The sequence below is a fragment of the Melanaphis sacchari genome, unplaced genomic scaffold (genome assembly GCF_002803265.2).
Source record: "Melanaphis sacchari strain LSU unplaced genomic scaffold, SCAv2.0 Contig33_pilon_pilon, whole genome shotgun sequence".
In the NCBI taxonomy this organism is placed as follows: Eukaryota; Metazoa; Arthropoda; class Insecta; order Hemiptera; family Aphididae; genus Melanaphis; species Melanaphis sacchari.
In genome coordinates this window covers 1,644,501-1,669,915 of record NW_020271205.1, presented here as the reverse complement: position 1 = coordinate 1,669,915, position 25,415 = coordinate 1,644,501, and the positions used below count along the sequence as shown (strand labels likewise).

At 31.4% G+C, this 25,415-nt stretch overlaps 2 protein-coding genes across 4 annotated transcripts in view; one reads left to right on the top strand and one right to left on the bottom strand.

The window, feature by feature from the left end:
• Nucleotides 1-10,024, top strand: part of LOC112596686 (neurogenic locus Notch protein) — a 48,764-nt gene extending 38,740 nt beyond the window's left edge. The window contains exons 9-19 of one of the 2 annotated variants that reach the window (XM_025342450.1): nt 2,873-3,416; nt 3,500-4,266; nt 4,350-4,644; nt 4,716-6,269; nt 6,348-6,543; nt 6,614-6,784; nt 6,854-7,405; nt 7,474-7,809; nt 7,903-8,148; nt 8,272-8,491; nt 8,612-10,024. In XM_025342450.1, the coding sequence (XP_025198235.1) occupies nt 2,873-3,416; nt 3,500-4,266; nt 4,350-4,644; nt 4,716-6,269; nt 6,348-6,543; nt 6,614-6,784; nt 6,854-7,405; nt 7,474-7,809; nt 7,903-8,148; nt 8,272-8,491; nt 8,612-9,534 (5,804 nt within the window). In that variant the 3' untranslated portion in view covers nt 9,535-10,024. Of the gene's footprint in view, nt 1-2,872; nt 3,417-3,499; nt 4,267-4,349; nt 4,645-4,715; nt 6,270-6,347; nt 6,544-6,613; nt 6,785-6,853; nt 7,406-7,473; nt 7,810-7,902; nt 8,149-8,271 lie in introns of both variants that reach the window. The other variant, XM_025342449.1, reaches the window with a different exon arrangement.
• A 9,475-nt stretch (nt 10,025-19,499) lies between these two features.
• Nucleotides 19,500-25,415, bottom strand: part of LOC112596688 — a 70,341-nt gene continuing 64,425 nt past the window's right edge. For both annotated transcript variants that reach the window (XM_025342452.1, XM_025342453.1), the window contains exons 2-3: nt 23,882-24,049; nt 19,500-20,379 (exon numbers count right to left, since the gene is read on the bottom strand). In XM_025342452.1, coding sequence (XP_025198237.1) covers nt 20,234-20,379; nt 23,882-23,948 — 213 coding nt within the window. In that variant the 5' untranslated portion in view covers nt 23,949-24,049 and the 3' untranslated portion in view covers nt 19,500-20,233. The remainder of the gene's footprint in view (nt 20,380-23,881; nt 24,050-25,415) is intronic.

Sequence of the window (25,415 nt, the reverse complement as noted above, 5' to 3'; positions counted from 1 at the left end):
TAAGTGTTCATAAATTTCAACGCGCCCGTCGTCGACGATATTATAGGCGTTATTCACACATCGTGCGGGTACGCGACGTTTATCATTCGCGAGACGGCCGCAGTATTGCCTTTACATATATAATATGTGTGTGTGTGTGTCTGGGTAACCTCCACGTCGGTACTCGCGGGCCGGCCGGGACACGACCCGGACCCGGTCCGTGGCGGTGGCGGTGGCGGACGACGACGACGACACCTCAGATTATAAAATATGGAAACCAGCGCGAAATATCGACCGCGTGCCCCGTTTGTATATTATTATTATTATTATTATTATTCCCGTCGTCATGTCTTCGCCGCGGGACCGTTGTACGTATCTATATAATATTATGTTAGTGCGTATAAAACCGACGACGGTCCCGACCCGACTTAATGTTTGAAATGCCATAACATTATGTTAGGTACACTGTTGCGGTGTGTAAGTGTGTGTGCGCGCGTGTGTGCGGGACAAATGTTTTGCCGAGTGTCTTGCACGAACACTGAACAGCCGTGGCGTATAATAAATATAATATAATATATAATAATATTTACACACACACAAATACGCGTCGTATCGATAGTGTACCTACGTGACATTATATTATTACGAGCATATCGTGTATTACACTTGTGTGTATGTGTGTGAGTGTGGCGTGTAAGCGCAGTGTATATGGTGATGGGGGGGGGGGGTACACGTCCCGAGGAGAGACATTACATCGGTTTACTCGGGTTTTTCGCCAACGCGCGGTTTCTCATAATACGCGACGCCGCCGCGTTCCTTCTCCGTACAATGTTATCATTATTATTATATTATATCGTTCCACTGCTGCTGCGATTTTACTCGTATCTTATATTTTATTATTATGTATGTGTGTTTTCTACTCGGAACCGCATTCGAGATAAGGTATCGGTGATTATTCGTCATCTGCAGCAGCTGTACAGCGTTGTTTACACGACTCGACTCCACTAGGACGCGACATAAACATATGCCTTTTATTTTATCGCAGTAACAAAAGAACGGCAATAATAATATACACGATATTATATTTTATATACATGATGTGTATTATTGACAACGATATACGCGTACAAATTGGCGTAACGATGACTTTTTGTCTCTGTCCCGGGAAATGGTCCGTAAAAATTGTGTTACATAATATTCAAATAATTCATTAACGCTTAACAGACTTGACGAAACGAATCGCAGGACGAGATATTATAATTTGTTCCCACATTGTTTTATATTTAGCTAGATGTGTAGAAGGATTGCATCCTTATATTTTTTTCAACGCTTTTACACTGCCATTAAAAAATAAAATGTATATAACCCAGTTTCAAATTGAACCCATTAAACGAACAGATGGCATCGTGTTTGGTTCGGTATAGCGCAAAGACAGTTTCCTCTCTAAATCATTTTTTACTCTTAGTGAGACGGAAAGGAAAAAACATGATATTTATTTTCTTTACATATGGTTGTAGAGTTTGGCTTATAAATATTAACATCGGTGATTTTCATTTGAAATGCGAAACAGTAACTCACATAACCATCACACACGTCATAAATTTTGATAAAATACGCGTACACAACGTCACAAAGCACAATAAAATATGTTATTAAATGTATTTAATGTATTCTTCACGTTGTGTATAATCAAAATATGGTATATAAATTTATGAATATGTATTGTTTCATTTCTAAATTTCAAACAAGTTACGGTTACATAAAAACCATAGCATTCAAGTATTGAGTTTCAGGTAATCTAAACTCGCGAGATATTCAAACATTTAATTATCTTTATACTAATAATGTGTATAATGAAATAATCAATCTATCGGGTTTCAATTAGATTTTTCAATCCTGTATAAATTAATCATAGAATTGTAACATTAATGCATAATAAATATGATATTAATTTAGTTCTGATTAGTTCAATTCGAATATAAGTACGTTAGCATGCTTAATAATATACAATTCATTTATAGTAAATGATTTACCGTGGGATTATTTTTTATTTTGAATTCAAGACTGAAAGTGAAGATTTGAATTGAATTTTTGTTTGTGGGTTTCATAATTAAATACTTTTCCATTAGGTAATGTCTTCATTAACTCTGGGTATAGTCCAAAACTATGTTAAATAATATTTAATCATCGCCCGACGAAAAAATAATCATAAAAAAAAACTTACAACTATAAACACCATATTTTTTATATGATCGAATATTTGGCGTGTGAACAATTTTATCATACCGTATTTAATGGCCGGATAAATAAAATGCAGTTAATACAACTACTGTTGTCGCAAGTAGACAGCTTTGTAATTTTCTTCACGTGTCAAACTGAATAATACGCGAATCGTAGGGAAACGTTGTAATAATTTGCTGGTCTTTATTGAATTTGGTATTGTTCTTGTGTACCAAAACCGGACTTAGGTCTCTCCGCGGACGTGCGCGTAACAAATAGTCCTTGTCGACCAAACTTGGAGACAGATGGTCTGTCGAGCGATAGTTCTGCGTCGGATAATTAATTTCGTTCCCGCGCGATTAAAAACCAGATCGTCAACCTTTAATTACCAAACGTGGAACTGGATCCCGTCGATTCCTTGGAATTATTCATTTCCCACACACACACCTGTTATACGCGCTCTCTCAATGTACCTATGATATCATATAATATGTGCAACGCTATATGTGACCTGCATCCGTAATCTGGAACACACTATCGTCGTAGCGATTTTTTTCCTTATTTCTCGTGATAAAATAAATGTGCAATGACGCACAGAATACCATAAACTATTGTTTTAGGCGTAATAATATATAATATTACAACTACTAATCATAGCGATGATTTTATACAGGGTTTGCCGGCACGCAATGTGAGATCGATGTGGACGAATGCGAAGCGGACCCGTGCGAGAACGGCGGCGTGTGCACGGATATGATCAACGGGTACAAGTGCTCGTGTCCAGCAGGGTTTTCTGGACCACGATGCCAGATCAACATCGATGACTGCGTGAGCAGTCCGTGCAAGCACGGTGGCATATGTCACGATTCGATAGCCGGTTACCAGTGCGAGTGTTCACCGGGTTTCACGGGTTTCAACTGCGAAAACAACATCAATGACTGTCTGTCAAATCCGTGTAAGCACGGCGAATGCATCGACGGTCAGAACTCGTTTACGTGCTCCTGTCATCCGGGCTACACGGGACTTTTGTGCCAGGACCAGCTAGACGAGTGCGCGTCTGCGCCTTGCCAGCACGGTGGTACGTGTGAAGATCTGATCAATGGATATCAGTGCCGTTGTCGAGCCGGCACTTCCGGCCCGAATTGCGAGGTCAACATTAACGAGTGTGTATCCAACCCATGTCGGAACGGGGCGAAGTGCATCGACGGTATCAACAAGTACGACGACTTTTAAAATATTCTTTTCTCTACCTGATGCTTGTGTATGTATTGTTCACGCTAACCGTTCTTACTTTTCACAGGTATTCTTGCGATTGTCTGCCCGGCTTCACCGGTTTGCATTGCGAGATGAATGTGGACGAATGCGCCAGTAGCCCTTGTGCTAACGGCGGAACTTGCGTGGACCTAGTGGCTGGTTGGCGTTGTGAGTGTCCCCGCGGTTACTATGGGCCCCGGTGTTTGTCCGACATCGACGAATGTGCCAGCAACCCGTGTTCTTTAAATGCGTTGCGCTGTGAGGACGGCCTCAACCAGTTCATATGTCACTGTAGGCCGGGCTACACTGGCAAACGTTGTGACATCGACATTGATGAGTGTAGCTCGAACCCGTGTCAGCACGGTGGAGTGTGCACAGACCGTGTAAACGGATACACATGCCAATGCAAGCCTGGATATTCTGGACACAACTGTGACGTAAACATCGATGATTGTGCCATTAACCCGTGCAAAAACGGAGGGTCGTGCATCGATTTGGTGAACGCTTACAAGTGTGTCTGTCAACTACCGTTCACCGGCTCAGAATGCCAAAGCAGATTAGATCCTTGCACGCCAAACAGGTGTCGCAACGGTGCTAAGTGTTCGCCTTCTAGTAACTTTTTAGATTTTGCGTGTGAATGTTCAATCGGATGGAAAGGTCGCTTGTGTAACGAAGACGTGGACGAGTGTGCATTGACGGCACCTTGTCGAAACGGCGCCACTTGTCAAAACACTGACGGATCATATAAATGCGCCTGTGCTCCTGGGTTTCAGGGCCGCGATTGTGTGATCAACACTGACGAATGCGCTTCTTGTGAGTTTATTTTCTGTTTTTAAAGTTATTTTCTAGATGCATAAAGTATTATTTTTCTAACCATGAGTAATTTTTGATTTTAGCACCTTGTCAAAACGGAGCCACATGTCTGGATGGTATTGGCGATTATACTTGTATGTGTTCTGATGGGTTTTCCGGCCGTCACTGCGAAGTAGACATTGACGAATGCCTATCTCAACCTTGTTTGAATGGAGCCACTTGTAAACAATATGTAAATTCGTACACTTGCACGTGTCCTGTTGGATTTTCTGGCATACACTGTCTAACTAACGACCAGGATTGCACTGATTCATCCTGTATGAATGGCGCCACGTGTGTCGACGGTATTAACAACTATACTTGTATATGTCCAACTGGGTGAGTAAATTTATTTTTAGTTTAAATACTTTTGGTTTAGTTAATAATAACAATTTTGTTTCTGTTATTAGATATACTGGATTAAATTGTCAAACTAGAATAAATGAATGTGATTCTTCGCCTTGCGAGAATGGTGGTACATGTCTCGATCATGGGAAGTATTACACATGTCATTGTGCGTATGGTTATACAGGCAAGAACTGCGAATCGTTGGTTGACTGGTGCAGTGGTGGTGGAGGTATACCACAACCTTGTGAAAACGGAGCTACCTGTAAACAAATTCAGAACTTATACCAATGTGTTTGTCAACCCGGTTGGACGGGAAAAGTATGTGATGTGGAAATGGTTTCCTGTAATGACGCATCGTTACGTAAAGGGGTTCGACGTGATGCTCTATGTCATAATGGTGGTGTTTGTGAAGATATCGGAAACAGTCATAGATGTCATTGTGCCGATGGTTATTCCGGTAGCTACTGCACAAAAGAAATCAATGAATGCGATTCAGCTCCTTGTCAAAATGGAGCAACGTGTAGAGATTTAGTGGCAGGATACTCTTGTCAGTGTCCACGAGGCTTCCAGGGACAAAATTGTGAACTGAACGTCGACGACTGTCATCCTAATCCATGTCAAAACGGTGGAACATGTCGTGATTTAATAAATAGCTTTAGCTGTTCATGTCCACCTGGTACACTGGGTATTATTTGTGATATAAACATTGATGACTGCTCGCCTGACGCTTGTCATAACAACGGTACTTGTATTGATCGGGTTGGAGGGTTTGATTGCCGTTGTCCAGCTGGATTTGTTGGTCATAGATGTGAAGGTGACATAAACGAATGTTTATCAAACCCTTGCGATCCATATGGAACATTAGATTGTGTTCAGTTAGTCAACAATTTCCATTGCAATTGTCGTGCTGGTTACATGGGCAGACATTGTGAAACTAAAGTCAATTTCTGTGAAAGCAGTCCATGCCAAAACGGTGGTGTATGTTCTCAAGTGGAAGGTGGCCACACATGCGTATGTCCGAAAGAATTTTCTGGAAGGAATTGTGAATTTTTCGGTGTAGATTGTGACTCTAGTCCCTGCCAGGGTGATAGCTTATGTCACTCGTTAGATCATGGAGGATATCAATGTGAATGTCCGCCGGGTACTGCAGGTATTCACTGTGAAATTGATAGTTACAATGAATGTGAAAGTAATCCATGTGAACACGATGGTACTTGTCAAAATAAACTTGGAGACTACGCATGTTTCTGTCCAATATATTGGTCAGGAAAAAATTGTAATATTTATGATTCCAAATTCAAAGGAGGTCTAGGAAAATTCCCATCAAAAAGTGTCATGACAAAAAAAGATTACGATTGGGAACGAGAGCTGGCTGCTTGTGTAACCAACGGATGTACTGCTAAATCTCAAGATAACAGGTGTCATCAAGAATGTAACACAGCTGCCTGTGACTTTGATGGTGGCGATTGCTCTCTTGGATTAAACCCTTGGAGAAATTGTACTACAACCAAAAATTGTTGGCAAGTTTTCGCTGACGGACGTTGTGACGTGGAATGTAATACACCTGAATGTTTATACGACGGGAGAGATTGTGAAAGAACTCTAATGCCTTGCAAGTATGTATTTTATATTTTGTTAATTTATTGTATTTTTAATGAATAAATTATAATAAATTAACGTTTAATTTATTTTAGTCCAATCTATGATGCATATTGTCAAAGTCATTATGCTAATGGACATTGCGATTATGGATGCAATAATGCTGAATGTAATTGGGACGGTTTGGATTGTGAAAGAGAACCACCTAAAATTGCCGAAGGTGCTATGCGTCTCATTTTACGAATGGACTATCATCAACTTTTGTCTAATTTAACTTCATTTTTACGAGAGGTATGTAGAGCCATTCAAGTATTTTTAAAATTATTTTAGATATTTGACATAAAAAAAATAACTTGTGTAGGTGGGTCGAGAGTTACGAGCTACTGTCCGAGTAAAGCAAGATGAGTTGACTGGAAAACAAATGATATTCCCTGCGGAAAGTCCTCCTGGAGCTGTTGTGGTTTACTTAGAAATCGATAACAGGAAATGTGAAATAACCAGAGATGTTGAATGTTTCTCGAGTGGTACAGGAGTAAGTTAATCAGAAAAATACAAATTTTAATATAGTTTGTTTACTAACTGCGTGTTTTAATTGTTTTAGGCTGCTGGATTTTTGGCCGCATCGGCTGCTAGTCATGCTCTATCGACATCGTTTCCTATTTATAGGGCAGAAGGTGTCGGTCCTGGAAGCCAAATTCCAACTGAACAACCTAGGAGCAGTACAGCATTGGTGTTGACTGGAATGTTCTTGATACTTGTTATCGGTCTTAGTCTTGGAGTATTAATTTCCACACACCGCAAGAAGGCGGCTGGTATAACATGGTTCCCAGAAGGATTCTTACGTACTGGTAGTAATAGCAGTCGAACAAGTACCCAAAGAAGAGTACCAGATGGACAGGAACTTAGAACGATGAAACAGAATAATATGACGTTGAGTTGTATGGACATGAACAATGGTGTGATGACTATGGGAAGAGGTGCTGGTGCTTGGTCAGATGAAGACGCTGAAGGTGATATGCCCCCTGCAAAACGTCATAGGCCAGCTCCGATATTGTCGCAACCTTTGGATAATCCTTACGATGATGTTTGGAGTCACTGTAATTTAAATTCTAACGATAACAAGGCAACTGTTATGTACACTCCTCCGTCTAGGGTAAGTTTATACGAGGAATATCAATGTTTAAAACGTTAATTATTTAACGGGGCTAATTTTTTTCTTAGGAAACCGAAGTTAATGAGAGACTCCCTGGTGGGTTGACGAGACTGATGGATGTGACAGTAGCTGGTGGTGCTGGACTGGACACGAGCATTGATAATGAAGACGAAGGAGAAGATGCTACAACCAACATGATATCAGAATTGGTTTCGCAAGGTGCAGAATTGAACGCTACGCTCGATAAAACTGGCGAAACTTCGTTGCACTTGGCCGCAAGATATGCTAGAGCAGATGCTGCCAAACGTTTATTGGATATGGGCGCTGATGTTAACTTTCAAGATCACACTGGCAGGACACCATTGCATGCGGCTGTAGCCGCCGACGCAATGGGTGCTTTCCAAGTAAGTTAACATACATTAGGTTTTAATTAAATAAGAAAACAATTGTAAAAAAAAAAAAAAATTTGATTAATGGTATTTATATTTTATTTGTAGATTTTATTGAGGAACCGTTCAACAAATTTAAATGCGAGGATGCACGATGGTACGACACCGTTGATTTTAGCGGCCAGGTTGGCCATTGAAGGAATGGTAGAAGACCTGATTCATGCTGACGCCGATATAAATATACCAGATAACAGTGGAAAAACAGCTTTGCACTGGGCTGCATCGGTCAACAATGTAGATGCAGTCAACATTTTGCTGGCCAATAACGCCAACAAAGACGCTCAAGATGACAAGGTAAAAATATATTTATTTATTTTTCATCAAAATGCAATCAATTAATAAGCTCTATATAGCCGTAATTGATCAGTGATTTACAATATTTATCTAAACGAAACATTTTTTTAATTTTGTGTACAGGACGAAACACCATTGTTCTTAGCAGCTAGAGAAGGCAGTTTTGAAGCATGCAAAGCGCTTCTGGATAACTTCGCAAACCGAGAGATCGCAGACCACATGGAACGGTTACCGCGAGACGTTGCCAGCGAACGGTTGCATCATGACATCGTTAGATTACTGGATTCACACGTGGCTCATCCTAATGCTCAGACCATGGTGCCTGTTAACAACAACTTCATGAGTAAGTCACAGCGAAACCGTGTCTCGCGGCCGTTAGTGCCATTGCCTAAGAACACGCAGACGACGATGACAAATACGACACCAACGACGGAGATTGACCTTGGAATGTGTTTGTTCACAGACTCGCAGCATATGATGTCAGCCCATTCCAACATAAATATACCTGGTATGAAGTTGAGCAATGGAGGCAACAGCGGTGGAACGGCCAAGGGCAAAAAGAGACCAAAACCGTCAAACCCGACGAGTCCTGCCGACTCGATGGACTCAAACCTGTCGCTGAAGCGGAAGGGCAGCGTGAAAAAACCACCGCCTCCCTTGCCACCGTCATCAGCTATGTCGTCCACCGCGGCGGCGCCTATAAACAAAAAACCATTCGGATTGGACGTTACATGTTCTGGTGGTTCCAACAACATGGACCTAATGGCATTAGACGTGTCTAGGCTGTATGGTGGTGGTGGCTTACCGCAACAGCCTCCCGCATACGAGGAATGCCTGTCACAGTTACCGTCCGCGTCTCAGAGACCGATGGCCAATTACGGCGCGGCCATGCACCACCAACAGCATCAGCAGCAGCAGCAGCAACAGCAGCAACCTGACTACCGAGTCCTTCACCAGCAAATGTTGGGCATGCAGACGTCGTTCCAGGAACCGTCACCGCCTCATAGTGTGGTTATGTCACCGTCGCCCGGAAAGACGCGACCGTCGCTGCCCACGTCGCCCACACACATGCAGGCTCTCCGACACGCCACCATGCAGGCCGTGGACCCATTCAGTCAGTTCCATCACTTCTACGGCAGCGTGCAGCAGACGCCCCAGTCACTACAACCTCCCCAATCGCAACATGCGCAGCAGTACCTGACACCCCCGTCGGACGCAGCGCCCGAGAGTTTCCCGACGCCGTCGCCAGACTCGCCGTGGCACTGGTCCTCGTCTTCGCCCAACTCCAATTCCGACTGGTCAGAAGGCATATCGTCACCGCCCAACAACAACAACAACAACAATAACGGACACCCGAACAAAGTATCGGACGCCGTTTACATTTAAAACGAATTTACGAGCGAGGTCAAGTCTTCATCCGTATGCGTATGTCACCCATCGGTACAGGTTTGAATGAATAATTGTGTCTTTGACCTTTCGACTGTCGTTTCGGTGCCATCGTCGGCAGTTTAGGTTCGAACGCCATGACCGTCGTCACCAATACCAACCACATTAGCCTACGATTATTATTATTATTATATTATTTTTATTATTTTTATGTTTTGTGTTTATAACCTACGAATGTGTTAAATCATTTTTTCTGTTTTTAAACGAATTCTCTCTTTTTATCCTGTGTACATATGTATATTGTTTAAAGTACAGATTTTATTTATAAATGCATATACATATTTTTATAGTTTTCGTGTACATAATTATTTTTATCATGATTATTGACATCGAATACCATATCTTTCCCCACCCATTATTTATATACCATAATGGCCATGATGTCTACCAATTTTTATTATTATTATTATTATTTTTATTATTATTATTATTATTATTATCATCATTATTATTATTATTATTATTATTATTATTATTGTTCTCTTTTTGATTAATTTGTCTCGTTGTCTTGTCGAGATATGGAAAACAAATCTATCGAACAATCTTACAATAATCTACTAGACTTATTCGGTGGTTAATAAGCACAACGACAAGACTGCTAGGGATCTAAATGTATTTTTATTTTTTGTAAATAAAATTTTGTATCATCAAGGGATTGTTCGTTCACGATCTCATCACATGACATTTTAAATATTATTGTTATTGAAATATTATTGTAATTATTTTTTTTTTTTCGTAATTTTATGTTGTGGACAAATAGATTAATTTAAAAATACATTGTTTGTTTTTATTCATTCAAATTGTATAATACATGTATATTTATTTATAATATATAAAATAAAATATATAAATATATATATTTTACATCATAAAATTCTGTATGTTATATATTAAAATAAATTTAAATAAAATCATTAGTCCTTTCCTTCAATTATTGTACTGTAAACTTAGAAAAAACTTTGTTTGGGCTTGATTTTTGTTCTGTGATTATAATTTAGCGAAAATCTATTATTTCCCTTATGTACCTAAAAACTAGGCTTATTATAATATATTACTTTATGTTATTATATATAAAGTAGTATTTTTTTATTTAAAGTTTAAACAAATACATTACAATTGAATTAAGCCTTCATATTTATTATTGAAAATATGTTATTTCTCAAAATACAGTTTAGTACTTAATCTTCTAGTAATATTAACAGTTATACTCAATAATTTAATCAAAATGTATAGATTTGGCAAAGCTGTAAAAGGTTTAGTAAATCTTTTATACAAATTACAATTATTGGTATTGTAATGGTTGTCAAGACATATTATTGTTGCTGCACGACCATTGCCATGTGTTTATGAATGTCTAAGTTATATAGGTATCTTTCGCTAGTGGAATGAAAAGGTACTTAAATAACTTTTCACTTTAGGAAATTAATTTAAATTCATACTATAATTAATTAATGATTGTTGTAATACATATTTCAATTTATATTTTATGATATACCTTATCTGATATTAAATGTTGTTTGTTAAATAAACAACATTACTACTTACACATTGTCGTATATCATTTAGATAAATATAGGTTTAAAGTTAAATTTACTATTTCAACATGATATTATTTGGTTTAGAAATTATTAATGTTGTTTGTGTATTATTACATAATATCTTGGACAAATAACTTACTATATCAAACAATAAACACAATATAAAGATATGGGTATCTCTATTAAAATATTATTTGAAAAACTAACCTATAATAATAAATCTATCTTTTTTACTTAATATATTTTTATTGAATTATTATTCATCACTTACTCATAAATAAGTAAATAACTTACTTTTTCATCATTCAATAATAAAATTCAGATTTTTGAAATGTTTAAGGAGCATATAAAATATCTTTCAAACCCATATAATTAGACTGAGCTTCTATATTAAAAACAACTTAAAAAATGGTTTTACATAAAATATTAAATACATGTAATATTGAGTTTAGTATTAACTTACTTCTCAGACAATTTAAAAATTATTAAATATTTATTGACAAATAATATTATTTCAAATCATCTTATTTTGATTTCTTCTGAACTGAGCGTAGATTATTATCCTTAGTGTGATTGAATAAATTTGATATTATTTATTCGAATGCAATTTATATTAATTAAAAAATGAAATCTATATAAAAATTACAGTAAAAAGCACATTTATCGTTTGAATAAAATAGGTTTTTATCACAATAAGATATTTCTTAAATGGTATAAAAAATTTAACTATTTTAAGTTGTAGTTTTTAGATAAACTTGAAATTTCCAAAAATCAAAAGTTTGAACAAACACATTGTTAAAAGAAAAGAGGAAGGAAGGGGTGAGCATGTTTATCACTGGTCCGTGGGTTGATTACGTTCCAGAATGAATATTGAATAATATTACATATTATTATAAAATGTATAATGCAATCGGTAGTTGAATGGTATATACGATTAAGTCGAGTGGAACGGAAGTGGAGCTCGCTAGAAGAAGACATCAACAGGATGTTTCAGTCGAATCCGGAAATGATTGTTTCCGATCATCGGTGTCTTATCTATCTTAACCGGAAATAATTGAAATGGCCCATATAGTTTTGATGGCTTTCAACAGTGTCAACCTTAAGTGTATGCAATGAACTTACAGAATATGTTTTTGTTTCGTTCTATTATTTGAAATTGAGATAAATCGTACCGTTACTTTTTTGGGAGCTGTTCTTTTTATCATGGAAATTTGAACAGTAACAGTATTAATAATAATGATATTATAATTTACATTTACCGTTTCGTTAATCACTACTTCGAATTATTATTCATATTTTAGACATGTCAGTATTAGAAATATATTTTTAACACTTGTTATCAAATATTATGCATAATACAATTAATAACAAGAAAATATGATCATTTTACGTTTAAATTACATCTGAGTGTAACAAATAATTATGATACACTCTGTAAACATGAATATTTTTTTAAAAGTAATGTGCTACAATTTTAATGATATGATCAATATGCACTCATACCTTTCAAATAATATTATATTACTATACTATTATTCTAAATGTCTAATCTAATTATAATTATAGCATATTTTGATTTAGTTGCCAAAATTATTCCCGGATGTCATGATAAAGATTAAGACAAGTTATGGAAGACCATATATTTTCTGGTTTTTATTCAATATTATATAATATACAAAGCAATAGAATGGTAATACAATAGAAACATCAATTGAATGAAGAAAAACAAAGAATATATGCTAATTTATTGACTTCCGGAAATGTTAGAAAAATATTATATACTTAAAATTTGTTTTTCCATAACATTTTTACGTTGGGTAGGTGATTTAAACATAAACAATAAATTATCTAAGATATTGTATCATAATTTTTTATTACAAAAGTGTCAAGTTTATTTCAAGCTATAGTCATAGGTTCGTAACACCCAATTTACTTTTTCGAATGTACATGATCTTGAACCTATGGATAAAACTTAAAAATACCAAGGAAAAATAGCGTATTTCAATGAATCAGCAGGTCATTACATTTTACAACTTTAGTCAGAATTTACCTACAATTCTGGACCAGTCTCTACTCCCTGATTGAATAGTTGTACAATGTAGTTGACCGTATTTTTGTCAGAATTCATTATTTTTTGTTCATTTCTATACTTTTTTTTTTTTACAGTTCTTTTATATCCACAATGGAATATTTTTAAGAACAAAAAAGTATGGCTGATTCATAAATATTTGTATTCATATTGTACATCGTTTAACGTCCTAAAATGTGACAAAATTCTGTATAATATTATATTGCATGACGTGAAATGCATTGGACGGTACGTCACTGCTGAACGTCGATACATTTAAATTTTGAATTAAAGTACGGTGAAAAATCTATATAATTCACACATATTTTATAATAGGGTTTTTTAATTTTCAATATTACATAGTTAATAATAATATTGCATGCAGTGAATATTTTATTGGAAACTAGGAAATTATTTATAATCCCCTGTTTATTTTTGTTATCGTAATTCATATGCATTTTTAATGTTTACATATAGATATACCTTTTTTTTTAAATTTGAAAAAAAAAAATAAAAAAATCAACAATCGAATCCGCATATTATTATAATATTGTATTTACCTTTGAAAATATTTTAATTTTAACTATATGATATTAATTCAAATTTAAAGACATATTTTGTTGTTGTCCCAATTATATTCGAAACGTAATATAATTGTCTCATATAACGACAAAAATTATAAATCTTGTATGAATCATGTGTATGAATCATTAAAACATTATTATTTTACTAAATTCATGATAGTAAAATGGCCGTAGAATATTTAGGATAATATCACAAATAAAAAAAAAAGTAGACGAGTATCAATTTATAATAAAGAAGATAAACTTGTTGAGTAATTTTATTGTTTTTTAACATAAGAGATTTACATTTCTTTTATTACAGCGTTTGTTTCTGAGGTTTTTTATTTCACATAAGATATTTAATATACTTCCCCGCTGGATTTTATTATATTGACACGTCTTTTTTTTTTTACGGAGAGTTCATTTCATTTTCGCAGTTTTTGAACGAATATTATCGAGCACACGAACGTTTTAAAATTATTAGAAACCAACGCTTTTTATTATCATTATTATTTTGCAAACTTCATTCGAATTTTGTGTGCATAAAAAAAGCATAGAATATGAATTTTCGTTTGTTGTTAAAAAAAAAAAAATGTATATTAAAATGTTGAGGGTTACTGAATAAAGCGTGTTAAATTACGTCGAAATTAAAACTGTATTGTGACTTACCATAATAAATATATTTTCTATCTCTGCAAACGGCGGGATCAATACCAAATGTATCAATATAAACATTGCTGACCCATTTTATTTTCTATTTTCTAAGAATCACTTTAATCATTGCATTTAAAATCAAGAAATAATTGAATCTACGAAATTGAAAAATCATACGTTCATTCATAAATAAATATAATATATATTATTTCAGTTAAACAATACAATTATTATACCTGCTTAATTGTAACGGTTTTGATTTATTTATTCTGTGGAAACGCCATAATTGGATTAAATAACAAAAACCTACCTAAAGTTTACTATCTGCCTTAAGAATATCAGAAGACAATTTTGTATTTTTAGAATTGGGTTGTACATTTTTTTTTGGAATGCTCTGGGGTTTCATAATTTAAACGACCAAAAAGTTTTTATATAAATATATTTAACAATTATATATTATAAATACTTTACACGTTGACGGAATCACTTCCAATTAAGTAACTCCGGGTCGGTTTTATAATAACTACTTATAGTAGACGTTTGTTTTCGATGATAAACTCGGAATGGGGTTTGGTTAACCAGCACAATATTCGCATTTTTTGTTTCATCTGATTTTTTTCTCACAGACATGGTGTTTTAAATTCAATTTAGAGTCAAGGTGCATTCCAAGATATTTAGCCGAATCCTTTTTGCGAAATTAGCGATTGATTCAATTCTATTTGGATGTTTTCAATTTTGCGTAACGTATAGTTAACGTATACCGATTTATTGCCATTGTTTTTAATTTTTCAATGTATCGTCCAAGCAAAGATGTTTTCAATTATTGACTTCTGTAAGTTATTAGTTGTAGTGAGCTGACTTTTACGTGTTAACAAAAGAGTTGTATCGTCGCAAACATTAGCTAATATTGTATTGTCGTCGTTTAATATATTAGTCGTATAGAGTAGGTAAGGTATAGGATAGGTCCTACAGAGCTTTTACTACTGCATTTAAGTGACATATCCTCTTCAGATTGCGGTGTATGCTTCATCACAATTTAATGCATATCGCCTTTGATTTCTCAGAATTAAGGAAATTTAGCGAAATGTATCTTTTACTACATTTTACACATTTTGGTGTTGTAAAACAGTAGTTTTGAGTGTGGCCAACAGTTTGGAAAATTTTACATTATGGCAAGGTCAAGATTACATTTAGATTTAAACTTATTATTTTTGACAGTTGATACAAATAATTTAAATAAATAAGGTAAATAAATCTTTATTTTTTTTCTCAAATGTCTGCCTCGATATTCTGATGTACTAAATTTTTCTTACATTTTATTAAATACGATTGATATTGTATAGGTAATATGTAATATATTTTTAAATGTTTGAAAAAAATCATTAAAAATTACAGGTTCCTTTAATTTGGATTACTTGTGGTTGTTATGCTATAATACGTGCATTAAATTGCATGAGATCTATACATATTTTTTCAGTTAATTGTATGATAATATTTTAAACATTAAGATTATAAAGGGTTTTGTTTTTTAACAACATTTGCAGGAATTCAAATTATAGATATTTATTTATAATAATGTCTTACTTCAATCGTTTAATATTTAGTACAAACTTGACGGTGATTATCAATGGTTTTGAATATATGTATTATAAATTCGTTATATAACATTTATTTTTATAAGTTGGAATTTTGAACCTGCAATTTGATTCTATCAATATTTTTCGAATAAAATATAACCCTAATAATAATATTAAGTTATTTTAAACAGTGATGTATCTATATTGTCTATATTTTACGCCGTTTGACATATTTAGCTGTACAACGACAACATTGTTGGGTAAATTATGTTGAAAACATGTCACTTCGTAAGTATTGCAATTTTATTCGAGTTTAGCCTAGAATTGTTCTTTGAGACGTTTGATTTCAAATTTATTCTTCAGTTTTGTGCAATAGATGAGGTGAGGTGATGTGGTTTAATAATATCATATACGATTACGCTCAAAGAAACACGATGATCAGAAATGCTTTGATATTCCAAGCATAACTTTTTATAATATCTAACATATATTTATTAGATATATTACTATTTTATTCAACGATATATATGACATAAATCGATTGTTTAAAACAACTCGGAATATCTTGAAACATTCGGAAAACATTATTACTAGCGTATAACGTCTATTATATAATACACATATAAAAAAAATATTAAATTCAGAACGTTTATTTATTTAGAGCCAGATAAATATACGTGGATGGGATTTGTTAAAAACTTTTATATGGTTGTCTGGTGTAAGTATTATTCAACCAATTTGACCAATCGGTTCAATTTAGTAACCAATAAGAATAAATAATAATGACAGTGTGAGGAAGTGAATGTGTTTTATAGAATCAATAAAAGAACATAAATAATGTTTAAATACGAATAATAAATATTAAGTAATTTTACATAATATTTTTAATACAAAATATAAATGATGTTTTGAATTTATAATTATTTATTTAAAGGATGAATTCTGGTTTTGTAATTTTGTTTTTGAGAAAAAAATAATTAACAATTTTTAATTGAGATTTTTGAAGTAATATATTTTATATATACATGCGTGTGTATTCTTTATATGATGTTATAGTTAAATAAAAACATACCTAATATGACATCAAACGCGCAGTCCTAATAGTGTGGCTTTGAAGCTGATAAAAGTGTAAAGTAGCGGAAAATAGTTTAGTATACTTACCTACTGTAAAAGCACTGTATGTATGTAAAAAAATGTATTTATGAAAGTTTCATGTAGAACATATTAATAATAATAATTAGTTTTCAGTTATAAGAATTGCTTTAGGATTACTCGTTCACTTATATTTTTCTTAATCCATATTGTATACTTGTTTACACATAGATACATACATGATTTTACACTGTGATGGTGGTTAGTAACTTCATAAGAAATATGTATGTTAAAATAATATCAGATAAAATTTTTTGATATAATAACTATAATTCAAGTAAAAATGTCCTTTTAGCTATTAAAGTAACTAAGTATAATATTATAAAAAAAAGTTTTAATTTTCAAAAAAACTATATAACGTGCATACACACAAAAACTTTATTTTTATAAAAACAATATATTTTGATTCAATTAAATAATTTTTCAATTGATTTTTTCTTATAAGTTTTTGATGTAATTAATAAGTAGTAGCTAAGAAATAATTAAAGTTTATTCCTCAATATATCTAACCAAGTTCTAGTTAATTTTATTTCATAATAATATGAAATCAAATCAAAATTGGTAATGCTATCTTTTTATATTTATATAAATGTACGTGCCATAGATATATAAAAGTATTGCAAATTTAAATTTTTTATATTTTGAATTTATATTATGACAATATTATGTTATCAATTGTTTTTTTTCTCCGCATAAGCTCTCGTACGAAAAATATTACATACCAATTCCGCTGTGTATAATAATACAACGAGTTGTATAGGTACTTCGTATTTGAATACATGTGAAATTCATTATTCATATTCAATATAAAATAAACAACAATACATGTTTGTTGAATTTTTATTTTTGATAAAACTACAACCCATTTTTTGTTTTTTTAGGATGAAGTTAAGAAAAAACTGTTTAGTGATCAGCTTGTTTATAGCTTACTACATGAATTTGAATAAATAATAGATTTACAGCTATACAGATTTATTATGTTATAATTATTTATAACAATATTATATTATTATATGGAAGAAAATAATATATTTTCCATTGTAAACTACTACAGTATTTGATACTAAAATAGTACATGTCTTATTTCTAATAAATAAACTAATATAATATATTGTTTAACAAATTATACAATTAAATAATTTAAAAATATGTCTATTATTAATTGGTCTTAGTATATATTATTATATATAATATATAAGTAAATTGAGTTACAAATATATCGTACGTACACATGTAATTATTTCTATATTATTACAGCATACAATTATTCATGAATATTTTATTTTTGGATATGTTCTCCACTCTCATCATATAATTATACTAGTATATTATACTTTATAAATTAAACTAATTTTTTCATAAGCGTTAAATTATTTTTTTAATTTTTTTAAATAGATTTTGGAATTTTCGAAAGAAATGTGGAAGAATCATCTTATAAAATAATATTACATTCTACGCTGTAAACACATTATGCATGCTAATGTGGTAATATATGACTTACACATTTAAAACATGATTTGTATGTCAAAAAAAAAAAAAAAAAAATGAAAAAAATATAAGTATTATCGTTGGGTTGTTATCTGTAAAGTATACACATTTATTTAATATTTTACACTACTGTGGTTATACCATACAAGAAGTTACAGTATATATTATAATATATTATTATGATTCAGAATTTGATCACAAAGAGATACAACGTTTTTTAGTTTTTATTTCTACGTCGTTCAAATGAAAAAAAAAATATTTTTATTTTTTTTTATTAGGTACCAAACGCTATATTATTATACTATTATAATACATTTATTAATCTTTTTTGTGATGCTAATACATATTATTATTGTTGTTATATTTATAGAGATATTATATAAATATTAAATACAATCATGAGGCGTAACGCCACAGGAGAAATATTTCAGGATTTCAATAAGTAAAACATATTAATCGTTAATTGAATAATGTGAATTATTATAAATAAAAATAAAAATGAAATTAATTTTCACAGCGGCAATAGTGACTATTATAGGGTAATATCTTATTATTACGTGGTTTATTGTACTCGTCAGAACTTTCACGTGACGACGACGACGACCGTATCGCAGTGGTCCTGCAGTTAATATTTTTTCGATGACGCGATTTTCATTTTTTGCATACATATTATGATAACAATATAATCGAAAAAGAAAACGCGTCCCATATCATATTACCATGATAATAATCTCCGTCTGTGTCGTCACAGTGTGCAGTTTACAACTTTTAAAAATAAAATTCATACGATTAATACGCATTGTGTCAATTATTATTAAAAAAAGTGCGAATACATTTATAAAATCTTAACCGAAATTGCATTAAATTTATGTTTTATAATTTGTGTGACATTTTCGCGTGAATAAATAATAATATGTACCATGTAAAAAAAATATTACCATCAACACATGATTACAAGGGTTTATAATGCTATATTTTAATGTCTGGTTGAATTTATGACAGCAATCAATTACTAAACATATCAATTAGTAGACGCATAACGGCGTTTCTGCAGTTGTAGGACGTTTGTGGATTTCAGTATATGAAGTTAGGGAGAATGTGACGTGCTGAGACTTGTATTTGTATTAAAGACGGTTTTCTTGGGTTTTATCAATCACTACGTAACTACACGTGATAAGATTTATTCTGAAGTCATGACTAATTGACGATGTTAGGAGATAGAAGTGGATGAAATACTTAAAGTATGCCGGGTAAACAGTTTATGAACATTAACCAGATAAGCACGCAAGATGTCAAGAATCGTATCACATGATCGCCAAAAGTAATGAGGTACGACAAAGAACATATATCTCAGTCAAGGACACGCATTCAATACGGCTATGATAGTAACAATGATGATAATAATAACAATAATAATAATAAAAAATAATAATAATAATAATAATAATAATAATATATAGCTATAACAACGCGAGTGGGGCCGTTCAAATTCTATAAGTTTTGTATACGCAGTCCGAGTAAAACACTCGTACGCAGATGGTCATAGTAGGTTGAATGCTTAAGTATGTGTATGATGTATTAGAGTATACTTTTTCCACGTTAAGTGCGTACGCTTATCTCCTGTCTTTTCTTGCACCGCTGACGAGCTAAATAGCACAAAGCTATCGTTATTAGTATGACTATAGCTATGCTCATGCCAATGCTGATCCATATGACTTCCTCGTTGAAACCACCAGACGCGTGCCCTGTAAAAAAACACGTCAAACATAACTTCATGTGAACTATTTAGATATTGCAAAAATCGTAAACTTCCGATAATTTGAGGGAGGGGAAATAAAATTTTTATCAAATTACAGGTAATACTTATCCAATAGTATACATGTAAACATCTCCGTATCTTATAAGATATTATAACTAGGATTTACATTCTTAATTGACTGTAATTTCGTTAATACTACTAATAGTATTAATATTTAACAAACCTGTTTTCTTCAAGATTGTAAACTATAAAATGGTTGAATTTTAACGAAAAGTATTAAAAAATAACTTAAATTATTTATTTCAATATTTTGATGAAAATAAAGGTGTAATAATGAAAACGAATAAATAGATTTTTAGATAATTAAAGAAGATCATTAAGTATTTATACGATATAAATATTTCTTTTAAAACAAAAATAACTCAATATTATTTTAAATTTTTGAAGTGATGATATTTTTAAGAATTTTAATTTATTTATGTATGCCTGAGTAGTTTCTGAATTATTAAACTTTAAATCCCTATAACGCACTTTAAAGATAATGGCCCACAAAATAAGTTTAGAAGATAATATTATAATGATTGAAAAATTTAAGTTATTATATTAATTTCTTAAAATTATCTAAGAACATAATATTTCATGAAATTTTTATTTTATATAAAAAATAAAAATACTTATATAATTAAAATGTTTTAATATTTACTTATTATATACTCGGAGTAAGAGATTTTTAAAAGTGTGTTTAATTGTATGAAACAAAAATAATCATTTAATGTAGACATTGCTTATTAAAAATCCGAGTAACAATTTGCAATAAAATCTAAAAAGGGTGATTAATTTTTTGTAAAAACTAAGCTTGTATCATCACGGTATACTTAAATAGTTTAGTGTTTTAATTAATATCTTAAATTAAAATTTTTAATGCTTAAAGTTTTCTTAAAAATTCCAAAAATTAGAATTTGAATGGGTGCAATTTTCAACGAAAGAATGGAAGTGAATATTTTTGATGGATGTATCACTGTATCACTGTATCAGTATCATTGCCCTGTAGCCATGATATTTGATTTTAATTCTTTATTAGGGGGCTTGAATGAATAATAAAAATACTTGTAACGAAAATAAGTTGAGAAAATTATCTTGGGATTACTCTCTGTTATTATATAAATAATTCATAATATACGTTGTGCGCAGGAAGAACACGATGGTTTAAAATCAAACGGAAGGCCGATATAACAACCAATTTCTGGTTTTTTTTTTTTTTTTATTATAACAGTAGTACATAACACATATAATTTTTAGGTAGTTTCTCAGTGATCTATTAAAAAAAAAATAAATATATTGTTAACAATCAAGTCTTTTGAAATAAAAGTACATTACAGTTAAGTGCCATCCCACTTTATTCATCGTAAATTATTTTCTATCAAGAAAACATAGTTACAATATTAATAATAAAATTATCAGCCATTTATGTAAAACATATTTTTCATTTGCGCATCTATCTTTCTTAACTATGCAAAATATACCGAAATATAATATATTAGATATAAATCCTGCACCTCAGGTTCCACGATACATTATTATGTTTTACAAAATATTCTATCAATAGGTAGTAATAAATAACGGTTGAACAAATTTAATAACTATAGGCTAGAAATAACATTTGTCGAGATAGATAACCATTAACATTACAGGGTCGGGGTACTGATATCGTTTTGTCCATAAAATTTAAAAAGAACATACGTGAAACAGCAAATATATGCAGTCGTACTTCTATATAAGCCAACAGAGCTGGCCGAATTTAATTTTGGATCATAGTTATTAGCTTGGAATGTACGCAGGAAGGTGTATAAATTTCAGCGCGTGTCACTCAATACAATTAGCGATCGATGCAATAAAGCGCAGAAAAAAAAAATCATTAATTATCAATAAAAATTTGCAATTTAAATAGTCGTAAATTTTATAAATGGTTAACATTTTTATCAACTCTACTAAATGTTGGTCACCTAACTACTTACTTCGAATGTATGAACACATAACCGTATTATTAGATTAAAATACTTGAAAATAATTACTCTCTAATAATTTATATTTATAACTCTTTTCAGTTTTCTGCTAGTTACTTTCTTTACAAAATATAATCCATATAAAGTTATAAGAAATTTAACATCAATCGACGCAATTCATCATTTTAAGTTTGGGTAAAATCAAATAATTCAATATCACTTTACAAGTAAAGATTGACCTAAAATTTGACGGAAGTTTCGTAAGACGTCAATAGTATATGCTATAGTGCTGTTCTTATTAGATATTTCAGAAACTTTTGATTGCGTCTATCATGATGAAGTACAAATAACTACCATACAGTTTACATCATATTATATATATTAAAAAAAGCTCTAAACTACGGTTTGTATTGTATTATATAATATGTTTAATAACACGATAAAACAAAATAATTATTTTCAGATAAAAATTAAAATCATCACTATGAATTATTTAATAAAAAAATTATTTAAATTCTGAGTTTTTTAAGTTTAATTATGGACCATATTTAATGTATTTAGATTTTTTATATTGTTTAAGGATTATTATATGCTAATACTAACTGTTTTCAAAAGAAAATAATTAAAATTATCAAGCATTAGATTCTTTTGAGAATGTTGACATAAATATTATCAATCTCTAAACATTTTATTATTTTTAAAAATTGTCTAAATAATATTATAATAAATTCTAATCCAATATTATAAACATTAAAAATTTTTGTAAAGTCTTTTTTAAAACTTTATTTTTAGAATAAATACATTTTAATAATTTAGTTTTTATTCGCAGAATTTCGGTTTAGGCGAGGTCGTAAATTTTTTAAAATATATTATAATTTACTTAAAAATTGATAATTAAAAAGGGTTAATTCCTATAAAAAAAAATAATTAATTTGAGTCACTAAAAGACACTCTTTAAATAATTGAAAATATGGTTTAAGTATAAATTAATATCACAAAAATTAAAATTTGAATAATTTCATTATTAATGAAAGTGGGATGAGCATATTTGGTGATTCACTTTGTATGAGAATATAGCCCAGAAAATTCGGATCTACTTTTGACGACAATATAAACCGAATTATTGTTCTAATATATTTTTTTCAGATAAATTGATGATTAAAATTATAACATAAAATTTTAAATAACGAGAAAAATAGATATGTGAGACATGTAATATAATGATAACGCAATATTAACATTGCAGTAAAACTGGAATTTCAATAATTGTATGAATAACATAAAGAACTCGGTAAATTGTTTTTATTGCATTGAATGTCATATCGTTGTAGGTACAAATCGGAAAAAAAACAACCTGTGGCTCCGTTTCCCATCTAAAATCTATAGCTTAATATGCTATAGTTAAAATACAATATTCGGTGGCAACAATAATTTAACGACGTATCATACGATCACCGGACATAATATCATAATATCAGTATTTACCGTCGCTAGATCCACCCGAATTATGTACGCCGACACCTTTGCCAGCCACTCTTCCTCCGACCGGCATTATCGATTTCCAGAGGACAACCGCTGGTGCGTAACTTTTGAAAATCCCTGCTGCGACTTTCCCCAGCCGCCGCCGCCACCGCCGAATGATTGATCCGTTATCTAAGTAACAAATAATAACAATGATATTATAATGTTAATTCTATGACACTGGATGTTCATATTATAACATTAAAGGAACATAATACAATGCATATTATATCGGTGTATAATTTATTATTTGAGATTATAATGTACATTTTGAACACAACTGAATCATTTTTCAACGGAAATGGATCTGTAATAATAATTTATATAATAATATTATGCTGCACCAGTCGTATCATTATGTTAATAATTTAATATCGTACCTCGCATGTATTAGGTCAGATTTGTTTTGGGACTTTACAACATTTTATTAATTTATCAAATACTTTTTTTGTACTCATTTGGGGGTTGTAAAATTTTTGTATCGTAGTAATATTTAATTAACTTTTGACTAATATGATATAATATTTAAGTTTCGCTTTAAGAATGTGTCAGTAGGTATAATATCATTATGTATTTATTAGATGATTTCATTATATTTTTCAGATTATAGTACTCCCCTAAAGCTCCATCCTTATTTCTAAAATATAAACTTCAATTATGTGGTCTAATACAGTAATACCACATTGATATAAAAACGCCGAAGCGGAGTATATTTGTAGTGATTGGATTCAAGGGGTAAGGATTATAGTCCCATCTAATCAAAAATATACTACGTGCAAGAAATATTTAGTATTTTTCTGTAGTGATTCGTAACTATAATTTTCAAAGTACATGTGTTAATACATACTATTTGAAATTAAATGGCTCTATTTGTATAGGTTCTCAAGTTATTATTACTTGGGTGTTTTCTGTTAAAGCTCAAGAAAATTTTTTTCTAAATCTAAGAAAGTATACACTAGTAACAATTAGCACATTAAAGATTTATTACTTTAAATGGTTATTGAATTATAATAATGTGTCATATGTGTGAATTCTTTAATTTAAATTTATAAGTTGTGTGGTCTGAATACGTTTTATTTATGATGTATAATAATATATAATTGAAATAGTTTTAGTATTTTGGTCATTTTGATAATTACTTAAAACTAAAAACTGTTGAGAATAGAAGAAAAAGATAAGGTTTGTTTTATTTTAAAAGTAATCAATGGATACATGAATTGTTTTCTTTATTGAACTTAAATGTTAAAAGTCGTAGAAGTAGACAGTTGAATTCTTTCTATATATGTCATTCCAAAATTCGAATTATGGTAAATATGCCCCTATAAATAAATTAATGCAACTTGTAAACTATTTAAATGTTGATATATTTTCTTGTATCTCATTTGATAATTTAAATTATTACATAAGTAGTCTTTTGGCTAGATAATCATTTACATATTTTTATGTCGATGTCATACGTTTAAGTTAAGTTTTCATTGTTTTTATGTTTTTAATCATT